Below are 26,316 nucleotides of genomic sequence, written 5' to 3'. Positions count from 1 at the left end.
AAATTATATCTTTTCAAGATGACACTACCTTCAAAGGTAAGGGCATGATTCTTAGAGGCAGTCACTGGTAGGCAGTCACTGGTAGAAGGCAAGAATGGTAGTTGGAATGATCTGGAAAACCCAGTCAACAGAGTAGGAGAATGGACCCCAAAGTGCTATGAGATTGAAGAAAGAGGCAGACAGATCCAAGGTTCCATGGAGTGCAATTTATTGGGGACTTACTGTCAGAAGCTAGTCTTAGGTGGCAAAAAGACCATAGGATTCCCATGATTTGGGCCAGAAGGAAGGGTATATAAAATGGTCAGGATAAAAGTGATTTTCATCCAAGTTGGAATGTACCTAGTTTATCTCAGGCTGGTTTATCTCTGGTAATGAAGACACCAGCATCCACTAGGTCATAAAGTTCCATGTACCACTCTAATGGTTTTGTTTATTTATAGTATTCTGGGAAAATATATGTAGAAAATTGGCCTGGTTTACCAGGGCAATCAAGCTAAATCCCTGCCAAAAGTCTTCCTGAACTTGATTAGGTTTGAAGAGGAAGACCAGGCTTTCATTACATCAAACAAGTACTTTATTTGAAGAAAACAGTTTCTTACTATGTAGCAAAGTAGTAGAAAATCCCTTAAAATTCAAAGTTTAGAATTTTACTCTATTCCAATTCTGCTTACCCCATCTATGCCCATCCTGCCACACAATATGGAAACCCTTTCAGATAACTTGCCCAACAATAGTCAGTTCTTTCTGATGTAAGTAATCCAAAAAAAACCAAAGATGACATATCTTCCTTTCAAAAATAGTGTGGGAAAAGCAAGTGAAAAGGGGAACAAAACTTTCCAACAAATGAATAGCACTTCAGAAAACTGGCACTATGGAACATATGAAAATTGCGATCACACATTTCTCTGTGGATTTTTTAAAAAATTAGCTTAATAGAGGTGCAAAGGCAGATCATCAATATGAAACTATAGGAACCCAGAGAAGAAATGTTGGCAGATGATGACCAGAAAGTTAGAAGAAGTAAAATGGAAACTGGCTTCACTCAGAAAACAAACAAAAGAAAGAAACCACTTGCTCAGATTACTACATGGTTGTAGTAAAGTGGAAGAAACAGAAGGAAGAAGAGTCAGGGTGGAAAGCATTCCTCAATTGCTTACCACACGTTCTGGGAGCCTGTTTTTCTTCAGGGTATTAAAAAAATAGATAAAAGCCCTACCCTTGTGGAACTCAAATTCTAGTGACACGAGGCTGGAAATAAATGATAAATGGAACGTGTATAGGGGATGCTGATTAATGTTTCAAAGAAAATTAAGCAAGGAAGTGGGACAGGGCCTACAGTCTGTCTGCCATTGCCAATAGGATAGTCAGGGAAGAGCTTCACCCTGGAGGTGGATGAGGCAGCATGCCTGGCAGGTATCCGCAGGACATGGCTGTAAGCAGAAGGCATGCTAAACACAGAGGCCCTGAGGCAGGGCCGTCCTACTGAGGAGTAAGGAGGGGGTGGCATCTCTGGGTCAGAGGGGAATGCCAACCGTGGTGGGGAGTCATCTGCCAGAAGCAGATGCTAAATAGAATCAGGAGTGTGAAGGTTTATTAGGGAGTAATATCTGTGTAACCTGACAAACTCGTCAGAGGGGGAGTGGTTCCAATAGAGGACTGCCCAGGTGAAGAGCCCTCCCTTGCATGACATCTGCATTAGTCAGGTTTTGGTGGCTGTGATCAAAATATCTGACACAACTTGGAGGAGGAAAAGTTAATTTTTGTTCATGGTTTCAGAGGTTTTGGTCCATGGTAATTCAGTTCCACTGCTCTGGACCTACGGTGAGGCAGAATATCATGGTGGAAGGGCCTGGTAAAGGAAAAGTTCTCAGCTCATGGCATCAGGGAAGCTGAGAGAGAGGAGGGAGATAAACCCTCCCAGGACACGTTGTTGGTGACCCACACTTCCTCTGAACAGGTCCCACCTGCCTACAAGTGTTGACCTCCTCCCAGTAGTTCATTCAGCCATAAATGGGTTAATCCACTGGTGAAGGCAGAGCCTTCATGATCCCATCATTCCTCAAAGTCCCACTTCTGAACACATGAGACTTTGAAGGACAGTCCATATCTAAACCATACAAAACCTCTTGCTGGTTCATAGTTGGGAGCTGTACCTGAAAGAGCAGGACATTGGCTAGAGAGGTGAGGTGAAGCAGCCAAGCGCTGGAGGTGTCAGTTAACCACACTTCTCACAACAGAGCAGGGATTCATCCCTTAAAGAGGATCCAGATGGAGCAGCCCCTATCTGCCACATCCCTATAGGCCTTTGCAAGATCTTTATCCTTTGCTTTGCTGAGCTGGGAAGCCACTGGAAGGTACTGAGTAGAGAGTTAAAATATTACAACTTTAAAAAAAATAGCTTCTCTCTAGCTGCCAAATTAAGTAGAATTTAGGAAAGCAAAAGTGGATGTAGGAAGATCAACTGGGAAGTTAAGCAGTAACCCAAGTGAGAAGCAAAGGTAGCTTAAAAAAAGGTTACAGAAGAGATGATAAGAAGCTGTCTGTATCTCAGATTTTTTGTTTGTTTGTTTTGGTTTTGATGCTGGGGGTTGAACATATACATGCTAAGCTCTACTACTGAGCTATACCTCAAGACCTGCCATAGTTTTTGATGATAAATGCTAAGAATTTACCACCATCCTTAAAAGTAAAACAGTGGAGAAAATTCCCATAGAAACACAAATAAGGAATAAGGACCTTATTTAATATTGTACTCAAGTTTATACAATGCAATTAGGCAAAATAAGTAAAAGAGAAGTATAAGACTTTGCAAGTGGAAATATTGGCAGGTTACAAAACACAAGACAATCAACTGCAAAACTACTACAAAGATACCTCCAGCTTGCCCTCTGCCAGACCATGTTCCACTACAGGGCTGTGTCCTTTCATGCCTCATTTACACAAGGCAAGGACTGCTGACAGCTTTTGTGCCATTACTATATAGCACACATATTTCCCTTGACAATCAACATCAATAACCTTGGATGCAATGTAATACCATTTCTGTCTTTGGTCCAGTGGCATTAAAAGCCCCAAATGGAAAGAAAGTAATCTCAGAGTTTGATTTATGGAATCATTATTGGTTCCCTCGCCCTTAATGGGATCATTCTTCTCTTCAGCAGTAACCTCTCTAAACCAACAGAGCCTAAAGTCACAAGGAAGGAAAGCAAAACCACTAGGTTTAAGAGCGAGAAGTCCTCCTACTCTTTGGGTCTCTGATCCCTAGGTTCTAAGGAAATCAGTCCTGAACATTAATTGCTTGGTTATAATACAAACTTATTTAAATTTAGAGGTAGTGTTTCCCAGGCAGTATGGTGACTGACTCTTCCATAGGCCAGGGGCCTCCACTTTAATTCTGTCAGAACCTTCACCAGTTATGTGCATATTGTGATCTTGCCTGCCATGCTGAGTACCATTGGATCTACTGGGTCCCACACATCAGACAGGGTCTGATCAGAGAAGCAGAGCTTCTAGATAAGTGATTTATTATAGGATTTGATCTTCTGCAATAAAGTTTGCTGGCTACAGAATTTCCACAGGCTGTCAGCTTTACACCTGGGTACTCAAGCATGAAGTCAGCAGGACAGGCACTTGAGGAGCAAGACAAACTGAGACTTGCAGAATGCGTTGGAACCCATGAGCTTGGACAGGAGCCTGCATGTTTTTTTTTTTTTCCTCTTCCATGCCTCCAACTTCTTGAGATTGGGACTCAGCAAAAGCTGGAGCTCATCATCACTGAACTAAATATGCATGTGGCTCAGAAATCAGAGATACTGAGGAAGGAATTAAAGAAGATGTGGACTTGATTGGCGGCCCTACTCCAACAACCTGAGCCCATAGACGAGCAGCAACTTAACTTGTGTTAAACGCACTGAACTTAGGACCCCACACCATCACTCAAGGCATTAAATCAACCTGGTCAGGGCAGCATTGGCAACCCAAACCGTGTGATGGGATGGGAATGAATGAATACACTAACATATCCACTTATAACCCCAGGCTATCCTTTTTTTTTTTTTTTTAGAGAATGTAGTATAAATGGTAGATTGAGTTTCTTTACCTGCTCAATATCTCAATATTGCAGTTTGGAGAAATTTATTCCCATTTTCACATGATGTTTTATTTTCTTATATGCCTTTTCATCTTTCTCCACTTATTCATAAGGATTCTCATGGCAATTTGGGAGGGGACATAATAGATCAGCACATCCATGTATTAGTTAAAGTGCAGCCAAGCTTCTCCATCAAAAGGATGTCCAAATACCCACCCTCTCTAATTTGCTAAAAGAAACCCAACTATTAATGCATTTGAAACTAAATAAAACTTTTGATTAAGTAAGCAGGCATCTTTATGTTTTGCTTTGGGTACTTTTTTCTATTTGTTGCAATATTATATCCAATTATTTCTAATCCTCTTCCCAAATTTTACTTACATGCACATTCCTTAGAATTTGTTTATTATTTTGATGCCCTTTTTTCATGAAATATGATCAACCAAAGGAAATTTTTTCTCAATTATATTTTTGGTTGTGCATAACATAGCAATAGAAATGTATCAGTAAAGATTAATAACTGAAGGATCTTTGGAGAGGCAATTAAATCTAATATCCTTAACTAGATTGCGAAGGAGTCAGTGGTGAGATTACAAATATTTATTGGCTACCTACTATATACCAGACACTGTTCTGGGAACCTCAGGTTAGAAAATAGAATTCTAAATTGTTGGTAAATTCTCCAAAATCACACTTCTCAACCAGCTTTATTTTCTTTAAAGGAATTATATGTTCACGAAGTACAAATTCACAAAGAGAAACAAGAAGAACTAATTGAATATATTCCACAACTTCAGGAAGCAGAAGAAGAGTATGAAATCAAATATAAAAAGTTAGAAGAGCTCTATAATATTTTTACAGGTAAACATGAAGTATTTGGTAATTAATTTCCATCCCAGATTCCCTTTCAACCCAGAGAAGTCATGGTGAAATCCATCCAGCTTTTCCCACTTCCTTTGACTCTCTCTTTTCTAATTTTCCCCTAATCTACTAATTAACTCTTCTCCACACCTTCACATCACAACCTTATTATTTCTACTGTCAAATGTTTTCTTTCTCTTCTAAAGACTATTTAAAATTAATAATTAGCCATTCACTGTATTATATTGTTTCTTTCCATACTTATAAAGGTAGAACTAGCTCCTATATCAGCTACCACATGGAGAAATTTTTTTGTTTCTTACTCTGAATTTACAAATTATGTATTATTTCTAGCTATGACTTTACATTTATCAGTGTAAATGTGATAAATGTGTGTGTGTTTTTTCACTAACCTACACCTAAGGTAAAGATAGGTGAAAATTGTCTTGATCTGGGAGCTTAGTAGAAGATGTGAACAATGTCTGCAAGCATGCATATTTTGCATTCTATTACAAAGCATAATCACATGTGTGTTTGATATAAAAAGAATCACTTTCTCCACAAGAATTAAGTGTGATCATCTAATCCTGAACCTGAGGTCCAGAATCATCCTAGAGTTTTGCCTCTTGTCTTGTATTTGGGGAGAAGAGAATCGATATCTAGGGAGTCTGTGCAGGTCTTTAAGCAGGAACCACTTCCAGAGCCTATGTATTATAGATGATGAGAGAAGAGTCATGTTAATCATCAGGCCACAATCAAAAGTTACAGAAAAAAAAACTGGAATGGGAGCAAAAAGCATCCGCTGGGGTGGGGGTGGGAATGACAAGGTAGCAAAAATGAATATGGGGGCAGGAATTAAAATTTAAAATGTCAAAATGGAACATTAAGGAGGAAGCCCAATATATTCCAATGTAAAAATAAACAAACATTCAAAAATGAATAGTGATTACTGCCAAGAGAGGTTTTTACAACTCTAATAAGAAGGACCTAGATAATCAGTCCCCTTCCCATTTCTCAGTTGACTTTCCACTTCTTTCCATGTTTTCATTTACAACTCAGTGTAGGTTTTCCTGGCACTTTATTACTTTTAAAACCAGACTCACAATATATAGATATTTTATTTCCAGATTTCTACTTGCACAACTTTTCCTCCTATCCCATTTTGTAGTGAGTAGGAGTGAGAAACTCTCTGAGTTTAAAGGTGACCGATACATTGCAAGTATTGAATCTCTTAAGGTAAAGAGAGGAGATGTTAAAGAAAGCAGAGAAAAGGAAGAGAGGAGAACAAAACAAGAAAGAGTGGAAAACCAATGTGCTTCAGCACCTAGGAGAGAGCACCTCCCAGTGCTCCACTTACAGACAGCCTGCAATAGGCTCAGGTCACACAGAGCACAGTGCTGTGGCTTTTAGTTAAATGTGATGGATGAAACACATGCTTCTTTGCTCCCTCACAACCAAATGTGTGTAAAAGTTTTTTTTTTAAAATATAATTTCATACAGAAGATAATTAGAAACTATTTTGAAAATCTATACTCCAATAAAATAGAAAATCCCAAAGACACCAACAAATTTCTAGAGGCATATGATCTGCCCAAACTGAATAAGGAGGGCATACATTTTTAAACAGATTAGTTTCAAGCAAGGAAATAGAAGATGCCATCAAAAGCCTACCAATCAAGAAAAACCCGGGACCAGATGGATTCTCAGCCAAATTCTATAAGACCTTCAGACAAGAATTAATACCAATACTTCCATGAAGTAGAAAGGGAGGGAACCCTTCCAAATTCATTCTACAAAGCTAGTATCACCCTAATATCAAAACCAGACAAAGACTCATCAAGGAAAGAAAACTTCAGACCAATATCCCTGATGAACATAGATGCAAACATTCTCAATAAAATTCTGGCAAATCACATACAAAACTTATTGAAAAGCTAGTGCACCATGATCAAGTGGGGTTCATCCCAGGGATACAAGGTTGATTCAACATATAGAAGTCAATAAACATAATTTACCACATCAATAGACTTAAAAATTAAAATCATATTAATAGATACAGAGAAATTTGACAAAATACAGCATCATTTCATGTTCAAAACACTAGAAAAACTAGGAAAAGTAGGAACATACTTCAATATTGTAAAACCATACATCCTAAACCCAAGGCCAATATCATTCTAAATGGAAAAAAAACTGGAAGCATTCCCTCTAAAAACTGGAACAAGGTAGAGATGCCCTGTTTCACCACTTTTATTTAACATAGTCCTTGAAACTCTAGACAGAGCAGTTAGACAGACCAAAGAAATTAAAGTAATTTTAATATGAAAAAACAAACTATCATGATTTGCCAATGACATGATTCTATACTTACAGCATCCAAAAAATTTTAGCATAAAATTTCTAGATTTAATAAACGATTCAGCAAAGTAACAGGATATAAAATCAATACTCAAAAATCAAATGCATTTCTATACATCACTGATGAATCCCCAGGAATAGAAATTAGGAAAACCACCCCATTCACAAGAGCCTCAAAACAAAAACAAAACACTTGGGAATCAATTTAACAAAAGAGGTGAAAGACCTCTGCAAGGAAAACTACAGAACACTAAAGAAAGCAGTGAAGAAGACCTTAGAAGATGGAAAGATCTTCCATGCTCTTGGATAGGCAGATTTAATGTTGTCAAAGTGGTGGTACTACCAAAAGTGCTATACAGATTTAATGTAATAACAATTAAAATTGCAACATCACACCTATAGAAATAGAAAAGGCAATCATATCGGTTACACATCCACACCTTTACATAATGCCCTATTAGTAATTGTTGTATTCTGCTACCTTTCCTATCCCCTACTATCCCCCCTCCCCTTCCCTCACATGTTCTCTCTCTACCCCATCTACTGTAATTCATTTCTCTCCTACATGATTCTGCAATCTGCATTTGGGGTAAAATTGGGAGTTCATAACCCACTTCAATCTAATGTATGAAATATGATATGTCAAGAGCTTTGTAATGTTGTGAACAACCAATTAAAAAAAGACAAAAAAGAAAAGGCAATCATAAAATTCATTTAGAAAAATAAGAGACTCAGAATAGCCAAAGCAATACTTAGCAAGAAGAGTAAAGCAGGAGGCATCACAATACCAGACCTTAAAGTATACAACAGTAACAAACATGACATGGTATTGGCAAACAAAAACAGACATGTAGACCAGTGATAAAGAATAGAGGACACAGAGACAAACTCCATCTCATAGTAGACAAAGGCGCCCAAAACACACATTGGAGAAAAGATAGCCTCTTTAACAAATGGTGCTTGTAAAACTGGGAATCCATATATAACAAAATGAAATTACCCCCCTATCTCTCTACATGCACAAAACTCAACTCAAGGTGGATCAAGGTAAAGAGAGGAGATGTTAAAGAAAGCAGAGAAAAGAAGGAAGAGAGGAGAACAAAATGAGAGTGGGAAAACCAATGTGCTTCAGCACCTAGGAGAGTATCTAGGAATTAGACCAGAGACCCTGCACCTAAAAGAAGAAAAAGTAAGCCCAAATCTTCATCGTGTTGGATTAGGCTCTGACTTTCTTAACAAGACTCCTAAAGTGCAAGAAATAAAACTAAGAATCAATAAATGGGATGGATTGAAACTAAAAAGCTTCTTCTCAGCAAAAGAAACAATCACCTCATTTGCACCTACAGTATGGGTGTAAATTTTTACCACACACACATTCAGAAGAGCATTAATCTCCAGGATACACAAAGAACTCAATAATAAACTTAACACCAAAAAAAAAACCCAATCAACCCAATCAATAAATGGATTAAGGAACTGAACAGACACTTCTCAAAAAAAGATATACAATTAATCCTCAAATATATATTTAAAAGTTCAACATCTCTAGTAATTAGAGAAATGCAAATCAAAACTACTCTAAGATTTCATCTAACTCCAGTCAGAATGGCAGTTGTCAAGAATACAAGCAACAATAAGTTTGGGCGAGGATGTGGGGAAAAGGCAGACTCATACATTGCTGGTAGGACTGAAAACTGGTGCAACCAATCTGGAAAGTAGTATGGAGATTCCTTTAAAAACTTGGAATGTAACCACCATTTGACCAGCTATCCCTCTCCTGGGTCTATACTCAAAGGACTTAAAAACAGCATACTACAGTGATGCAGCCACATCAGTGTTCATAGCAGCACAATTCACAATAGCCAAATTGTGGAATCAACCTAGATGCCCTTCAATAGATGATTAGATAAAAAAAAAAAAACTGTGGTATATATATACATATTACTCAGCAATAAAAGAGAATGAAATTATGGCATTTGCAGGTAAATGGTTGGAGTTAGAGAATATCATGCTAAGCCAAGTAAGCCAATCCCCCAAAACCAAAAGCCAAATGTTTTCTCTGATAAATGGGTGCTAATCCATAATAGGGAAGGGCATGGATGAGTGAAGGAACTTTGGATTGGGCAAAATGAAGGGAGGGGAAGGAAGGGGACATGGAGATAGGAAGAATGGTGGAATGAGATAGACATCATTACCCTAGATACATGCATGATTGCACAAATGGTGGGGCCCTAATTAATATACAGAGAAGTGAAAAATTGTGCTCCATTTGTGTACAGTGAATCAAGAGCATTCTGCTGTCATGTATAAATGATTAGAACAAATAAATTTTAAAAATCAAAAATATATATATAATTCCTGTTAGAGTCTGTAAACAAGTCTGGATGGCGCCTGGCATTTTGCCAGAGGGAGTGGTTTATGAAGTAACGTCAGCGAGCCATTAAGTGTGGAGATTCCTTATTGGTTGACTGCTGTATCGAGTTTATGTTAATTAGATAAGCTGTGTGGAATGTATAAATACCTCTGTTGTCCTACAATAAAGGGCTCCCACTCCTGCTGTATCAATCTACAAAAGTTGTTCGTCACCCCCTGGTTATTTTGCAGCCAGCCGGGCTGTGGCAAATTCCAAAAATATCAAGACATTGTAGCCAGTGTTTATTATCTGGTGATTATTCATTTATATATTATCTGATAATAAATATCAATAATTTCTGGGAAAGTGAAATTGGATAAAGTTATTAATGGAAAGAGAAATATGAATAGCAAGTGCCTACAGGGAAAGGACCCCATGAAGAAAAATATTCTCTCCGCTGAATGTAGGAAGTCACAGGCACTGGCCTAATCCTATTACTGTGAAGACCAAGATGAGCCATGAGACTTGTTGGAAGGAAGTCTTTATAAGGAGTAGTTAGACCTCCAAGTCAAATCTCCTCTTTGTGCAACTGACTGACTGAGTCCTCCTCCTCAAGCTTGCAAAGAAATTGGACCAGATGTTTCCAAACTGCAACATCAGATAGGGCTGAGGGCAGAAGACAGCCCTGTACCCAGATCCCCTTCCACAGCTCAGCTTGGTGAATGCTGCCAGCCCGCTGTGGCAGTTTCATGTTAAGAAACAGAACACTTTGTGTGAAAATTCAACATAAAGATACAAACTTATGTAGGAAAAAGAAAAAATTCCCATATTAGTATTTAAAGTAATTGATTCTACCTTTACTAAGTTTGGAGAGAAACAACATATAGTGAATTACTAAATCCTAAATTTAAATAGTTTTTAATAAAAAGAGAACAGGATTACTCCTCTCAACTCTTACCCCACCCTAATGAAGGAGTCTTCCTGGAAGGTAACTGAACAATTCAGAGAGAAGCCCCACAAGAGATACTAGCATTTGAGAGGCCCTCCAAAAATGACTGGGTCTTCCTCATCAGTGCTCCCTGAAGCCCACAAGCAGGCAATTTTTTAGTGTCTCACTCTTAAAAAAAGATTGGACAAAGATCCTCAAAAAATCTGAAGAATCCAGAGGTAAAGCAGAAACTGGAGACAGAAACAGAGAGCTTGGTGAAAACATAAACAAGACAAAGAGCATATGAATATATTCTTAGACAAAGAAAGTTATCACATTTCTGAAAAAGAAAAAGAATGCTAAAATAACAGAAAGTATAAAAAATGTTTAGAAATTAAAACTGTAATAGGTAATATTTTTAAATCCCATAGAAAGATTATAGGAAAATTTAAGGAGATATCTCTAAAAAGAATGACAAATCAAGACACAAGGAAAGTTGAAAAGGATAAGAAAATTAAAAGATTATTCTGAGATATTAAATATTTAATTAACAAAGAGTCTAGAAAATGAGAATAAGAAAAATGTAAAGGATGAAATTATTTCTTAAAATATCAAAAATTTCTCAAAAATGAAAAATAAGGGACTGGCTCAGAGGTAGAGTGCTCACCTAGCAAGTGCAAGGCCCTGGGTTCTAGTAATATTTTATTGTATTTGACTCTATAGGAAAAACTTTTCTGTTTCTTAGCATGAAACTTCCACAGCTGAGCTGTGGAAGGGGATCTGAGTACAAGGCTGTCTTTCTGCCCTCAGCCCTACCTGATGTTGCAGTTTGGAAACATCTGGTCCAATTTCTTTGCAAGCATGAGGAGGAGGACTCAGTTAGTCAGTTGCACAAAGAGGAGATTTGACTTGGAAGTCAAACTATTCCTCATCACCATATAAAAATAAATAAAATAAAAATGTTGTGTTCAACTAAAAAATAAATATTTTTAAAAAATGAAAAATAATATGAGTTTCCGACTTCAAAAGGTCCCAATTTTAAAAATTACATTAAGTCACATTACTGTGGAATTTCAGGGATAAAATGAGAAAGAGAGCATCCTAAAGATTTTTAGAGAGTAAAAGTAGATCTCATACAAAGGTTATCAACCAGAATGGTTTCAGACCTTTTACTAGCACGATTATACTAGAAGTTAGAAAACTTTGAAATTCTGAGGAAATAGAATTTTCAACATTAGATAACCACCCACACTATCAATGAAGTATAGATATAGAATACAGACATCGATGTATAATATCTCAAAACATTTTTTTCTCATTTAGTCTTTCTCTTGGAGCTAGGAAAAAATTTGCTTCAACAAGTTCAGGGAATAAAACAGGAAAAAGTGAATGATATGAGATTTAGGAAATAGGAGGAAGAGAAAAGGAAAACGCAAAGGGGGGAAGAGGAGGTCAGCTGTAAAGCAGGCCTAAGGAAAAGAAGTCTCGGCATGTCAGAGGGGCAGTGTGGGAGGAAAAGATATGAAACTGATAGATTTGCTTGTGTGTTTGATGACATATGCAGAAAAATCCCTTGTAGATTTTGGTATTAGTTAAGGATACATACATGGAACACTAAACAAAATATTTTTTTTTCAAATTGAGGCATTTTTTAACTCCAGGAAAAACAAAAGAGAGAAAATGAAATCATATTATAAAGCTTGGTTCATTGATGAATCATATGATCTAAACAATTAAACTTTGTTTAAATAAAAAAAACATGATTTCATGGGGAGAGTAGAAGGAGGAAACGGTGGTGTGGTGGGTGCAGATGGGGTTTGTGGGTGTGAAAATATTACATATTATGTACCCGCTTTAAGAAACAGAAAATGCCTTAAAACTGTAAATCAATAAATTCTGATAAGCATATTTTAAAAGAAAATTGTTTGAGCAGGAAGAAAGGACATAAAAAGAGTTTTTAAAATGTTAGATTCTGAAGAGTAAGCTTTGGGAGCGCCTGATGGCTGATTTCAATTATGGTAATACTTTAGAATTTGACTTTCTAAACTGGGTTCATGCCTTACTTTGATTAATGTTAGTTAACTAAAGACCATTGTGGGTAGTTATTCTCTCTTTCTCTTTTTTAATAGCTCAGCAGCAGGAGGAGAAGATAATGTGCAGTAGCATTACTAAGTTGGCAAGAGAATTTTCAAAATACTTAGATAATACGGTAAAGGGTATTCATTCTTTATTTTTTTACAATTCTGGCATATGCAAGCAGCATATTTACCTGTTACCTTGAAAGTACCTGGTACCCTGAAATCCACATTTATTAAACTTACTATTTCAATGCTATTTTTTTTAAGTTTTTATATTTGGTACCAGGGATTGAACCCAGGGGCACATTACCACTGAGCTACATCCCCAGCCCTTTTTATTTTTTTGTTTTGAGACAGGATCTCACCAAGTTTTGTAGGGTCTCACTAAGATGCTGAGGCTGGCTTTGAACTTGTGATCCTCCTGCCTTACCCTCCTGAGACACTGGGGTTACAAGTGTGGACCATCATGCCTGGCCAATGCCAATGTTTTTAAATTTGGAACATATTGTGGTCATACATCCACACATGCATGCACATGCAGGCTCACACATATGTGTGTGTGAGAGAGAGATACAATTAAGAACCACCAACAGGAGAGGAAAATCCAGTTTTCTTCTTGATAAGGTAAAGAAAGATAATGCTTTTTAAAGATGAATTGGCAGAGGTTTTATGGGGGTGGATGAAATAGGAACAGGCAAAGAGAAGTTTACTACTTGCTTAAAATTTATAATTAATAATTTGTGATAAGTTATGTGCATAAATTCAGTTAATTAGAAACATCCTATTCTTTGAGGTGCACTGATATCAAAAGGTAACTTGTGTCAGGCATGGTGGTGCATGCCTGTAATCCCAGCAACTCAAGAGGCTGAGACAGGAGGATTGAGAGTTCAAAGCCAGCCTCAGCAACTTTGAGGTGCTAAGAAACTCAGTGAGACCCTGTCTCTAAATAAAATACAAAGTAGGGCTGGGGATGTAGCTCAGTGGTCAAGTGCCCCTGAGTTAAATCCCCAGTTACCACCCTCCCAAAAGTAACTTGTAATATGTTATAAAGAGATTATGAAGGAGACAATTATAAGTCTCATATAAAAACAGTTCTCTTTTTTTAATTAGATGTCTTTGGTGATGATTGACCAGGTGATTTGTAGCAGTATAACAACTGAGCACTGACTAGAGAATTCAGAATTCAGTAAATAATTTTTAAAAATCCATAAAGTAATAATCTTTTTCCTTTAAGAAATATTAAATTCTTTGTTAAAACCTCAATAAATTCCCCCCCTTTTTTTTGGCCAGGCAGTTGTTCATACATCAAAGTATTTACTATTTGTAAAGTTGTCTCCATGTCTGGAGGTTTTAAATGTGACCTCCTTCTCAAAGTTCATGAATAAATTTTAACCAGTCAGCTTTGGAGTCTGTAAGTTTTTCTAGGAAAAAAATGTTTATAGTCTCAGCTTCAGGAATTAATTTAGAGTCAAGCTCTGACTATAATCTATGTAGGCCAGTTTTCTTGTGTCCTATTCTTTGAACTCTGTGAGATAATTGTGTTTATGTTTGAGCAGGAGAAAATTAAGCAAGAACTAAAAGAATTACTAGATCTTGAAAGCAAGAAAGTCAATGATCATTTTGAAATTCTAAAGAAGTTAGAAAATGAAATCTTTATAAATGATCAAAAAGCAAACCTTTTGCTTGTGGAAAATGAAAAATTAAAAAGGGTAAGTTCAAGAGTACCTCATTTTGCATAATGGTTTTCGATTGCTTTTGGCTTCAGATCAATAATACTTGTGTGAGAAAAGAAGATAACTCTTAGAACAAAGAATTAACAGTATCCAAGTATTTTCTACATCCTTCTAGTCACCAATCCCCTCTCCACAAGAGTAACACTATTGGCTTCTAATACCAGTGATAAGCTTTGCCTGATCTTGAACATTTGATGCTTAGAATGAAACAGTATACACTCTTTTGCTCATCTGGTATTTGTGAGGTTCGTCCTTATTGTTGAGTGTGGTTAGTTCTGTGTAGTATTCCATTCTATGACTGTACCATATTTATATGCTCTATTGTGGATGGGGGTTTGGAGAGTTGCTGACTTTGGGCCATTACAGAGAGTGTTACTATGTACATCTAAGTATCTTTTTTTTTCTTGGTGAACATATGTACATGTTTCTGTTGGATATGACTCTCATGTGAAATTTTAGGGTCATAAGGACACACATCATCCACTTTACTACTGATTGGTGATCTCTCAAGAGCTTTCCACCAATTGCCACTCTTACCAGCAATACATAACAGCACCAGTTGTTCTACAATCTCACTAAAACCATCTCTCTCTCTTTCTTCCATGTGTTTAGAAGGATCGCTTCCCACTTTTGTGTGTGTGTGTGTGTGTGTGTGTGTACGCACGCGCATGCATGTGTGTGTGTGCAGGGGATTGAACCTAGGGTCTAATGCATGCTAGGCCAGTCTTCTACGACTAAGCTATCTCCCAACCCCTTATCTTTTTCAGTTTAACCATTTTGTTGGATGTGTGGCAAAGTCGGGCTAATTTTCATTTTCCTGATGAATAATAGAGCACCATTCATATGTTGCTAGCCACTTGGATAGCTCCTCAAAGAAGCAGCCATTTGAGTATTTTTCTCCCATTTTTAAAAATTAAGTTGTATTTTTCATATTGATTATAACTCTTTTATAGCAAATGAATTTGTTTATCTGACCCCTAAAATTAAAGTCTCAATCTCAAAAGATCAAGTTTTACTCATTTATACTCGATTTGCTCATTTTAATGTGTTAAAATATTATGCCTAAAACTTAGATATATGCCACTGAATTTTAATACCTCTAATTGGTGCATATAATTAATGACTGAATATATTATCTATCTATATATATATATAGTGTATACATAAATATATTTTAAAATGCATAGATTTTTGTATTTCATATTGTGTAACAAAACAATAATTTTCTCTAATTTGATGACCTGGATTAGAGATTGTCATTCTCTGGTGAAACTGATTTGGGGCAGGTCACCTAACTTGTGGGCTTCATTTTCATCCTTTTAAAATAGGAATAACTCCTAATAAATGTTACTCCCTTGTAAACTGACAGTGCAAAAGAAATGCATTTTTTTTTCTGTTTTCGTGGTGCTGGGGATTGAATCCAGGGCCTTGTGCATTCAAGGAAGGCACTCTACCATCTGAGCTATATCTCCAGCCCCAAGAAATGCATTTTTCATTAAGCCATAATGACCTTCAAGATCAGAGTCTATACCAAATTGCCCAAGTGTTTTGAACAATGCCTTGCATGTTAGAGGGATTCAGTCTCATTTGATGTTCACAATAACCACATAAAGCAGATGATATATTATGTCCCTTTTACAGATGAGAAAATGGAGGCTCTACATTTTTTAAAAAATTTAATAGCCAAAACAAAATACAAAGCACTCAGTCCTACAGCAGAAAGATGGTTAGGGAAAGTGGCCCACCAATGCCTAGTGCAATGGCATTGGGAAATTCCTTCACAATAGTTATCCGACCATGTACTTTATGTTTTCTTGGTGAATTAAAATAGCATAATAAGTACTAATGTACTTTGAAAGGGTACTTGTGCTTCAAAGAGCCAAAATATGTACCATCACCAATAACCACACACATGCAATGTGCCCCTGTTCTTCTAGCCTTTGAAACAAACTCATCAGGCATTTCATCCACCCATAGAAGTATTCAATTAGACTCTCTGGCTATCAAAATGATATCAATTATTCATTAAAAAAATTGGGACTGTTATTGGTATTTTGTCAATAGGTGACCAAATGATGCCTATATGAAAAATTGATATGATTAGATTCTGTATTTTTGTTCAATATCATCTACTAGGCCAGGATGAGCTGTCTTATTCACTCACCACTCTCTGCTTTGCTGATCATGTCCCTTTACTTTAAATATCCACTGAGTCCCAAGCATTTGGCAAAGCATAGTTAATGAGTAAGATTCCACCCTTTGGAAGCTCATAGTCTAGCTGAAGAGATGCATATATAAGTGAATACAATTCATATGTTAAGTGCAACAGTGTGGACAGGGTCCAGATAGTGCTGTAGAGTAAGAGCACCTAATCACACCAAGTTAGGAGCTCAGGGGAGAAGTCTCTCTGAGTGTCATTAGCACAGAGGTAGGATTTATATATGGAAGATCTCTTCAGGGACAGTGTGTTGAATGAGATCAGTGAGCTAGTGGAAGAGGAGATCAAAGGAGACCAAGAGAGGATAGTCAGAGAGTTCTGAGAGAAACAGGAAAGTCCAGCTGAACCAGGCTGACAATCATCCAGGCTCAAAGAGAGGCAAAAATAATACCTGGGACTTGGCTTAAGGTTCCTTTCACTTTAGTTTACTATAAGCAGGCAAGCCATGCTAGGAGTGACACAAGATCAAATATACATAAGTAGACTCTAATCCATGGTTATAAACATTTCTATGCAACAGTTTCATGTGCACCGCTTCTATGGCTCTCAGTACTAAGAGTTTTATCCATAATTTATAGTACTTGCCTGTTTCTCTCTGGGTAAACTGGACTAGTGCCAAATATTTATCCCAAAGCCCACATCTTTAGAATTCCTAGAGACGTTAGATTTTTAAACTTCTGAGCATTAGGTGATCAGAACAGAAATCCATGATCATATTACCCTGACCACTACCACCACCATCACATTATCTAATGAAACCTCTCAATCAAGTGGGCAATTCCATGGGGTCTCATACCTCAATAATTACTTATTTGTGACTTCAGCTGCCCATACATTTTGCATAAGGAACTCTGTGTGTGTGTGTGTGTGTGTGTGTGTGTGTGTGTGTGTGTGTGTGTGTGTACATGATGCATTCAGACAGAACATCTTTTAATTTCTTATTTTGGAAAATTATATTCAGAACATCATGTTTATCACATGCTGAAATGCTTAATAGGAAGCAGGATTTCTCCACAGATGGAAGCTTGGAAAAGCTCGTTCACCACTGTCACCTCACACATAGGACAGGTGGCACAGAGGAATCAATACGTGTTTGCTGAATGACTAAATGGATATTTAATCCACAGCAACTAAACTTCTAAAAACAATCACATGCCTTTCATTTCCAGTATATTTTATATATGAAGATCAATATAGAGAAATACAGAAAAGGCCAAGAAGCCCTTATACACGACTTAAGTGACGCATCGTGGCAACTGATAGCTGAGCACAGTAAGTAATGTGTCATGGGTACGCCTTGCACTTCAGCGGTTTTGTTTCGCTGAAATTTATTTTAATAGTTTGCTTATAATAAAGTGCACCTATTTTTAAGTGTAATGAATTTTGGCAAATGTACATAACTGTAACCACTACCTCCATAGTGAGATATAGAGATTTTCATCATTGCAACATTTTCCTTGCTGTCTCTTTATGTTCGATCTCCCACTCCCACCTCCAATTCCTGGGAACCATTGATCTGCTTTCTAACACTAATAATAAATGAAATAATAGTTTTTACACATTTGTACTGAGGTCCTTGGACCAAACGAAATGTTTTTTAAGATTTGTTCACATTTTTCCTTGTCTCATTAGTTTGCTTTTCTTTATAACTGTATGTTATTATTTCTTTGTATGGCTATACCATAGTTTGTTTATTCATCCACCAATTAAAGGACACTCAGTTTGAAGTTATTAATGAAGTAGCTGTGAACATTTGATGATAAGTATTTTTGTGAATATGTTTTTTTTCTCTCTTGGGTAAATACCTAGAAGTGGAATTGCTGGATTATATGCTTAACATATGATTGCCTTTTAAGAAACTGCCAATTTTCTTAAAGTACAAAATGATTGTACTGATTTTTCATTTCACTAGAGATCTGGAAGAATTCCTGTTACTTAAAATTTACAGAACACTTTAAAGTGTTCACATTTTAACCATTTAAATACATATGGAATGGTACTTTATTTTGGTTTTAATTTGCTTTTCCTTATGAGAAATATTGTCAAATCTCATCATTTCATGTGTATTTGGGGCCATTTTAGTGTCATCTTTTGTGAAGTGTCTTGAACCAACCAGTTATTTTGCAGCATAACAAGTATCACAGACCTAATGGCTTAAAACGGATCGTTACTTCACTCACAAATTGGCAATGTGATTGGAGCTTGGAGACCACGGATGTCTGCTCTACAAACATTAGCTGGGGCAGCTCGAGGGCTGCGGTGGGGAACTGGCATCATCTAAGGACCCACTCATTCCTGTGTCTGAAGTTTATGCTGGCTCTCAACTAAACCTTAGTGGATCTCCAGTTGGCCAAAACACCTCCTTGTGGCCTCTGCATGTAGCTGCTTGGCTCAAAGCAAACATCCCAAAAGACAAAGTAGAAGTTTTATGACTTAGCCTCAGAAATCAGAGTGTCACTGCCACATTACTCTAAGGGTTAAGGCAGTTCCCCGGTACAAGGGAGAAGGGCCCCAATACCACCCCTCACTGGGAGCAAGCAGGTTTCCGGAATGGAATGTATTGTGGGGCCATACTTGGAAACTGCAATCTGCTATGTGTCTATTCAAGTCTTTTAGTATTAATGCTTTTTGTGCCTGTGTAAGACATTTTTGCCTGCCCCAAGATCTTGAAGATTTTTCTCTCACCAAGTTTTAGTTTTAGCCTTGATGTCTAGATCTCTGGCTCATATTTCAAGTGAATATTTTTCATATGCTATGAAGTAAGGGTTAAATTTCATTGTTTTCAGGGCTGGGTTTGTGGCTCAGTGGTAGAGTGCTCACCTAGCACGTGCCAGGCACCGGGTTTGATCCTCAGTACCACATAAAAATAAATAAGTAAATAAAGGTATTGTGTCCAACTACAACTATACACACATACACACACACACACACACACACACACACACACACATAAAAACTTAATTGTTTTCTCTGATGTTTATCCAGTTGTTTCAGCACCTTTTTTTTAAAAGAATATCTTTTCACTGCTATACTAACCTACTTGCTTTTTCAAATATCAATTTTATGGGTCTGTTCCTTTATTCTGAATGTCTAACGTTGTATCAATACCACACTATCCAGATTATGATAGCTTCATATACAGTCTGGAAAGCAGGTATTATATAAGTTCACCTTTGTGCTTCTCTTTTAAAACTATTTTGACTATTTTAAGTCCTTCCATAGAAGTTTTGAAATCGATTCATTGTCCTATACACAAACACACCCAGAAACCTGCTGGGATCTTGGATTTGTGTTGAATATGTACATCAATATTAGGAGAATTGATATCTTAACAAAATCATGTCTTCTGATTGAAGAGCAGAGTATGTATTCATTTAGGTCTTTAATTTCTTCCAGCAACTTCGCAGCTTTTAGTTTAATATGTTAGCAATTTGCAGCTTTGGGGTTAGCTGTCCCCAGGACCACCATCAGGCTAATGATTAGTTAGATAGATCCACAGAACTCGGAGGCTGTTATAGTTATTACAATAAAAAACACACTGTGAAATCAGCAAAGGAAAAAAGCATGCAGGGCAGGATGTGGAGGGAAACAGGTACAAGTTTCCAGTGTCCTCTCCCAGTGGCATTGTCTGAATGCACTTTGTTTCTCCAGCAGCAATGTGTGACCACACACACAAAGTGTTGCCAACCAAGGAGGCTTACCTGAATTGTGCTATCCAAGGTGTCTATTAAGGGGTCTGTCATACAGATATACAGTGCTCATGTGACCAGCCTCCACAGCCCAGATGGCTCCTGAAAGACCCACGTGGTATTTTTCAGGCTTTGCTGTTCATGGAGAAAATTGCCTCCATTGAGATCTAATCACTAAATCAATTTCCCATTCCTGGAATAAAGTCCACTTGTTCAAAGGCTTTTATTGATTTTATCTGTTGCTGAATTCAGTTTGCTAATCTTGGTGTCGCATTTTGTATCCGTATTCAAAACTGCCTTCCCCTGCTTGCACTGTGGTCTTTTAAAGCCAGTAGCAGAGCAAGTCTGATCCAGTTATTCTATCATTTTGGACACAGAGAATTTTAGATAGAAATACTTTTTGAAAAACAAAGTCTGTAGTATGTATTTGGGGAGTTCAAAACCCAATTGAGTCGAATGTATGAAAGATGATATGTCTTGAGCTCTGTAATGTTTTGAACAATCAATAAAAAAAAAATTTATTGTGTACAAATAAAAAATAAATATTTAAAAACAAAAACAAAAACAACAACTTTAATTTTATTAAAAGGTTCAAATTGTTTCAGTAATCATTGTAATTTTTAATCTATTTCAGCACATTATGTAGACCTGTGGGCTGAGTTTCAGGCCCTAGTTAAGGTAAGCATTTTTTTTTTGTATTGACTCCATAGTAACATAGATTCCCAAAAATGTTCACTTATGTAATAAAGGTGTATGTGTGTCTAGAAAGATTACAGGGCAGTGACAGAGCTGGTGTGACCATCACATCCCAAAATGGATCCATTGTGCCAAATGCCACCATGAAATCTTAATCCTTACTTTCTTCCTAAACTACCACTCAATTATAGAGAAGACTTTTCTTTCCTTCTTTCCTCCTCCCCTCTCCTCTCTTCTCTTTCCTTTCTTCTTTCTTCCTCTCTTTATCTTGCAAGCTCAAATTGCGCACATTTTGTTTGAGGACAAAGTTGTCTGTTCTGAGTTTCCATCACTCTTCATGTTTTACTAGTTATGTGACACCTCTACCCCTCCCCACTTTATTTGCAAGTAGGCTGGAATTTAAATCCAGGCTCTGCCCCTTTCTAAACACTTAAAGTTGACATAAAAATCCTTGTTTAACCCTTAAAACACTGGATAAAGTATTGATGGTGCCTTTTTGAGATGAAGCTATAGAGTGAGTTGAAGTAACTTGCTCAAGACCAAATCATGAATGGGGTGGAGCTTAAAACTCAGATTCTGTCTGATTCTATAGTTTTTCTCTTAAACTTTACCTCCTCTGCAGTTCTATACGGAATTTTTTTTAAAAAAAAATATTAATTGCTTTTATTTATATTGACAACAGAATATATTACAATTCATATTACACATATAGAGCACAATTTTTCATATCTCTGGTTGTATACAAAAGTATATTCACACCAATTCATGTCCTTATACATGTACTTTGGATAATAATGTCCATCACATTTCACCATCATTTCTAATCCTATACTACCTCCCTTCCCCTCCAACTCTTCTGCCCTATCTAGAGTTCGTCTATTCCTCCCATACTCCCCCTCCCTACCCCACTATGAATCAGCCTCCTTGTATCAGAGAAAACATTTGGCATTTGGTTGGCTAATTTCACTTAGCATTATCTTCTCTAACTCTATCCATTTACCTGCAAATGCCATGATTTTATTCTCTTTTATTGCTGAGTATATTCCATTGTGTATTTATGCCACATTTATTTTTTATCCATTCATCCATTAAAGGGCATCTAGGTTAGTTCCACAGTGTAGCTATTGTGAGTTATGCTTCTATAAGCATGATTGTGCTGTCCCTGTAGTGTGCTGTTTTTAAGTCCTTTGGGTATAGACTGAAGAGAGGGATAGCTGGGTCAAATGATGGTTCCATTCCCAATTCCAAAATCTCCATACTGCTTTCCATCTTGGCTGCACCAATTTGCAGTCCTACCAGCAGCATCTGAGTGTACCTTTTTCCCCACATCCTCGCCAACACTTATTGTTGTTTGTCTTCAAAATAGCTGCCATTCTGACTAGAGTGAGATGAAATATTAGAGTGGTTTTGATTTGCATTTCTGTAATTGCTAGAGAAGATGAACAATTTTTTATATATTTGTTGATTGATTGTATATCCTCTTCTGAGAAGTGTCTGTTCATGTGATTGGCCCATTTATTGATTGGGTTATTTGTTTGTTTGGTGCTTAGCTTTTTGAGTTCTTTATATACATAGAGATCAATGCTCTATCTGATGTGTGAGGGGTAAAGATTTGCTCCCAAGACGTAGGCTCTCTGTTTACCTCACAGATTAGAAACAATCTATTCTGATTTTTTAAATACCACCACTGCCACTAAAAATTCCAAGCTCTGTAAGCATTCCATTAAATTTTCTCATTTGAGAAACCATTTCTCTGAGCTCTTTCACAGAATTTTGTGAATCAGCTGTCTACACACACACCCATATTGCACTCTGCATGTATAATCCTTTTGTTTTGGACAGAGTCCATTCAGGATGTGTTTTTATTTATTTTGTTGCAATTTATATTCACATACCCCCAAATGCTTTTATCTCGTTTAAGGAACTGGTGCAGAACGGTGAAGAGATCTTGCAGGAAATAGAAAATCTAATGAAGAGACTGCAAGACAGAGATCAAAAAATTGAGCTCATCAATTCTTGGCTACAAAGGAATCTTGAAAAACTGAATTCTCTTATGAACCAGGAATTACCAACAGACCTTATCAGTAAGCAACAGTCTGGTGTTTCTAGAGATCTTTTACTATATCTGGTAACATCAAAAGAGGCAAGCAAAAGAGCCAAGTAAACTCATCCCCAATAATGTCACAAATACCCAATTGAACATTGATACTAGCTTACAGGTTGAATGCAGTAGTATAGAAATATTTGCCAATTCTCCTTCCACACAAAAGAATATTCTAGATAACTGAATCTTTACTTCCTTGTGATTTTTTTAAAAAAACACTCTTAAAAAATATTTTCAGAGAAGTTCTTTTTAAACTTATTACATACATCCTTGTCTTCTTAAACAAAAGAAATTGAAAATAATTTTCCTTTTTCTTCCTGAACTCAATTTAGCACTGAAAACTGTAATTGTTGGCTCCTCTGAAAAATCTAGTGATGGCTTCTGGGGCTTCTGAGGCTTTAACATGTTTATTTGCCTCTAAGCAAGCAGCCCAGTCTCTCCAGTGGTGTATCAGCTTCATCTGCAAGCCCTACAGGCCCCAAAGCTCTGTCCCAGTTAGAGCTGCTGTTGGAAATGGAGGTGAAGCCTAGTACAGGCACAATCTAAGAGTCCCAGGGGCAGAGATACCTGGAAAGGTGGGACATGGGTGCAGCGAGTTGGGGAGAAGGAAGAACAGAATATAGAGGAGAGATGGGATGATGAATGAGAATAACATCATCTGGCAACTGTAGAGCTCTATGAGGTTATTCAGGTTTGACTTTAAGGAGCTTAACCACTAAATACACTGTCTTAAAAGTAGCCTTTAGAAAATGAAATGGGATAAAAATAGAATGAGAGAAAGTGATAGGATTAAAAGCAGCATGTGGTAAAACCTGTCTTCTGGGGGCTTTGCTTAACATGAAACACTGTTTCAGCACCCAGTGCAGAACTTTGTGGGTCACCTACCCATCAGCTGTTCCAATGGTCCTTGGGGATCCTGGGGATGTTTTTTATGTCCAAGTGCATAAGGGATCCCTGGTGGGTTTTGTTTCTCTTTGCATTTCCTTTGCTAGGCCTGGCCAGCCTAGTCACTGTAGATCAAGTAGTTTAAAGAGCTAAACTATATATATAAAATTTAATTATAATTTAAACTACTATTATATATATATATATATATATATATATAACTTAGGACACATGACGTAGATGGAAGGACAAAAGAATTTAGATATCAATGACCTGAATATCTCATAATCAAAATGTGTCTTCAAGTTGACATTAGCATCACCAAACCACAGACATTGAGGTAAGATTTAAGACTGCTAAAACTAGCAAAATTAAAGCTTGGAGATATTTAGCTTTGAACTCCTCCCCATATTCTCAGTTGCTTCCCATTTTCTAGATGTCAAGAATGTTGTGAAGATTCCTGGGCAAGTCTATTGTCTGCTACAGGGGTTAGTATATTATAGCCTGGGACCAAACCAGCCCTTCTCCTATTTTCATAGGGCCCAGAACTAAGAGTGGGTTTTAGACCTTTAAATGATTGGAAGAACCCAAAAGAATGATAATGTTTCATGACATCATAAAACTACATTAAATTCAAATTTCTGTGTCCATACATTTTGTAGACACATAGCCACACTCCCTGAGAAAGGCTGTGTGTCCCAACAAGCCTAAAATATTCACTATTTGGCACTGAATAGGAAAAAGTTGCCAACCCCTGGTTATTCAGAGAGGGTCACAGTGAGCTCTGCTGGTGAGCCCTAAGGATCACATAGGCTGAGAAGGGGAAAATAAAGGCTGACTTCTTTGTTCTAAGCCACACAATGGTGAGCAAACTGTTAAACAATGACCCATCCAGGTAAAATAAAATTTTCACTGAAAATGAAAAGAATGTCAGTTTTATGAAAAAATATACATCTTATTGAAAATATATTTTTTGTCAATAGGTTATTGACTGGCAGAATTTCGATTTAAAATTCAATATTATTTGTAGTCAATAAAATGTTGATAATTGGATATAGAAATGCTTGAAAATTCTCCTGTTTTTTAGTTTTCACATCACAGGTTACTACTGTTGCTAAACTATATTTACAAGTATTTATAAAGGCCTGTTGTATGCCAAGCACCGTTAAGACATCTTGTTTACAATGGTGAAATAAACAAATACAATCCCTACCTAAATGGAACTCACAGTCCAGTACAGAGGTTGACAAACTTTTCCTGTAAAAGGCCAGATAATAAATATTTTTTTGGTTTTGCCAGCCATGAGATCTCTGTAGCAATGGCTTATCTCTACCACTGTAGCAAAATTACCCTTAAGATGTAACTTGCCCACCTTAGTACAGTGGGAGCATCAGGTATGGCAGAGATACATATAAAATCCCGAGGGTACTGAAGGTGGGGCAAAGTATGAAAGAACCTAGGAGTGAGAAAACCTGGTTGAGGAATCAAGAGAAAGATCTCTTGAGAAACTGGAGATGGAGCTGAGATCTGAAGGCAATTTCTGGCTTCCCATAGATCTAAGTAGCTCTGCTTCTGAGGCACTGGTGTGTAGGGTTGGGGGCAGGAAGGTGTAGGTTTGAATCTCAGTTCTGCTTCTTAATTTAACTTCTGCTCCTCCGTGTCCCCAGTAATAAAATAATTTGGTGATAATTAACAGGAGTTTTAAAACATCAAACCCATAAATTACTCATTATATCCCTGAAATCTACCACCTTCCTGGGGAAGGTAAGAATAAAATTTGAACCTTGTATTACTTGATCATCTCTGAGCCACCTGTAATCTAACCTTTGAATGTTCCCTGTTGAATGGCTTCTCCCAGCAAAGGATTTCTCTTCCAGCGCAATAACCGCTCCTGATCTTGTCTGAACACAAGATATCACTGCAGCCCTGTAGATCCTGCCCTCCTTTATGACCACTGTGATGGCTTCACTAAAGTATTGAGTGCCCTCAGCCTGGCTCTAGACCAGATGTTGCAGTGACAAAGTTGAGTAAAACTCAGCCCTGAACCTTGAAGTGCACACCCTGTGAAAATCAGACAAGCCAGGAGATGATTAGAATAGAGTGGATCTCTTCTATTATGTGCCTATGGGATGGCAAATCTCTTGAGTATTGCTGGGAGCACATGGGTGTCTTCTAGAAGGAGAAGCATAGACATGAGCTGGCCAAGAATGCCAGTAACTTGACTGCATGGGGATCAGCTAGGGGTGCCAGTTGGAAAGAGTGGGGGATCATCTGCCACATCCCTAAATGCCAGACTTCTCCTGAGAACTAAGACCAGTAACTT

At 37.3% G+C, this 26,316-nt stretch overlaps 1 protein-coding gene across 2 annotated transcripts in view; it reads left to right on the top strand.

Annotated features, from left to right (window-relative positions):
• Positions 1–26,316, top strand: part of Ccdc175 (coiled-coil domain containing 175) — a 72,752-nt gene that overhangs the window by 44,080 nt on the left and 2,356 nt on the right. For both annotated transcript variants that reach the window (XR_013438968.1, XM_005322889.4), the window contains 6 exons: positions 4,813–4,951; positions 12,720–12,799; positions 14,225–14,377; positions 17,789–17,891; positions 20,943–20,986; positions 22,926–23,088. Coding sequence is in view for 1 of the 2 variants with exons in the window: in XM_005322889.4 (XP_005322946.4) it covers positions 4,813–4,951; positions 12,720–12,799; positions 14,225–14,377; positions 17,789–17,891; positions 20,943–20,986; positions 22,926–23,088 (682 nt within the window). In the remaining variant the exon portion in view is untranslated. The remainder of the gene's footprint in view (positions 1–4,812; positions 4,952–12,719; positions 12,800–14,224; positions 14,378–17,788; positions 17,892–20,942; positions 20,987–22,925; positions 23,089–26,316) is intronic.

This window comes from Ictidomys tridecemlineatus, chromosome 5 (assembly GCF_052094955.1).
Source record: "Ictidomys tridecemlineatus isolate mIctTri1 chromosome 5, mIctTri1.hap1, whole genome shotgun sequence".
In the NCBI taxonomy this organism is placed as follows: domain Eukaryota; kingdom Metazoa; phylum Chordata; class Mammalia; order Rodentia; family Sciuridae; genus Ictidomys; species Ictidomys tridecemlineatus.
This window is presented reverse-complemented; position numbering and strand designations above follow the sequence as displayed.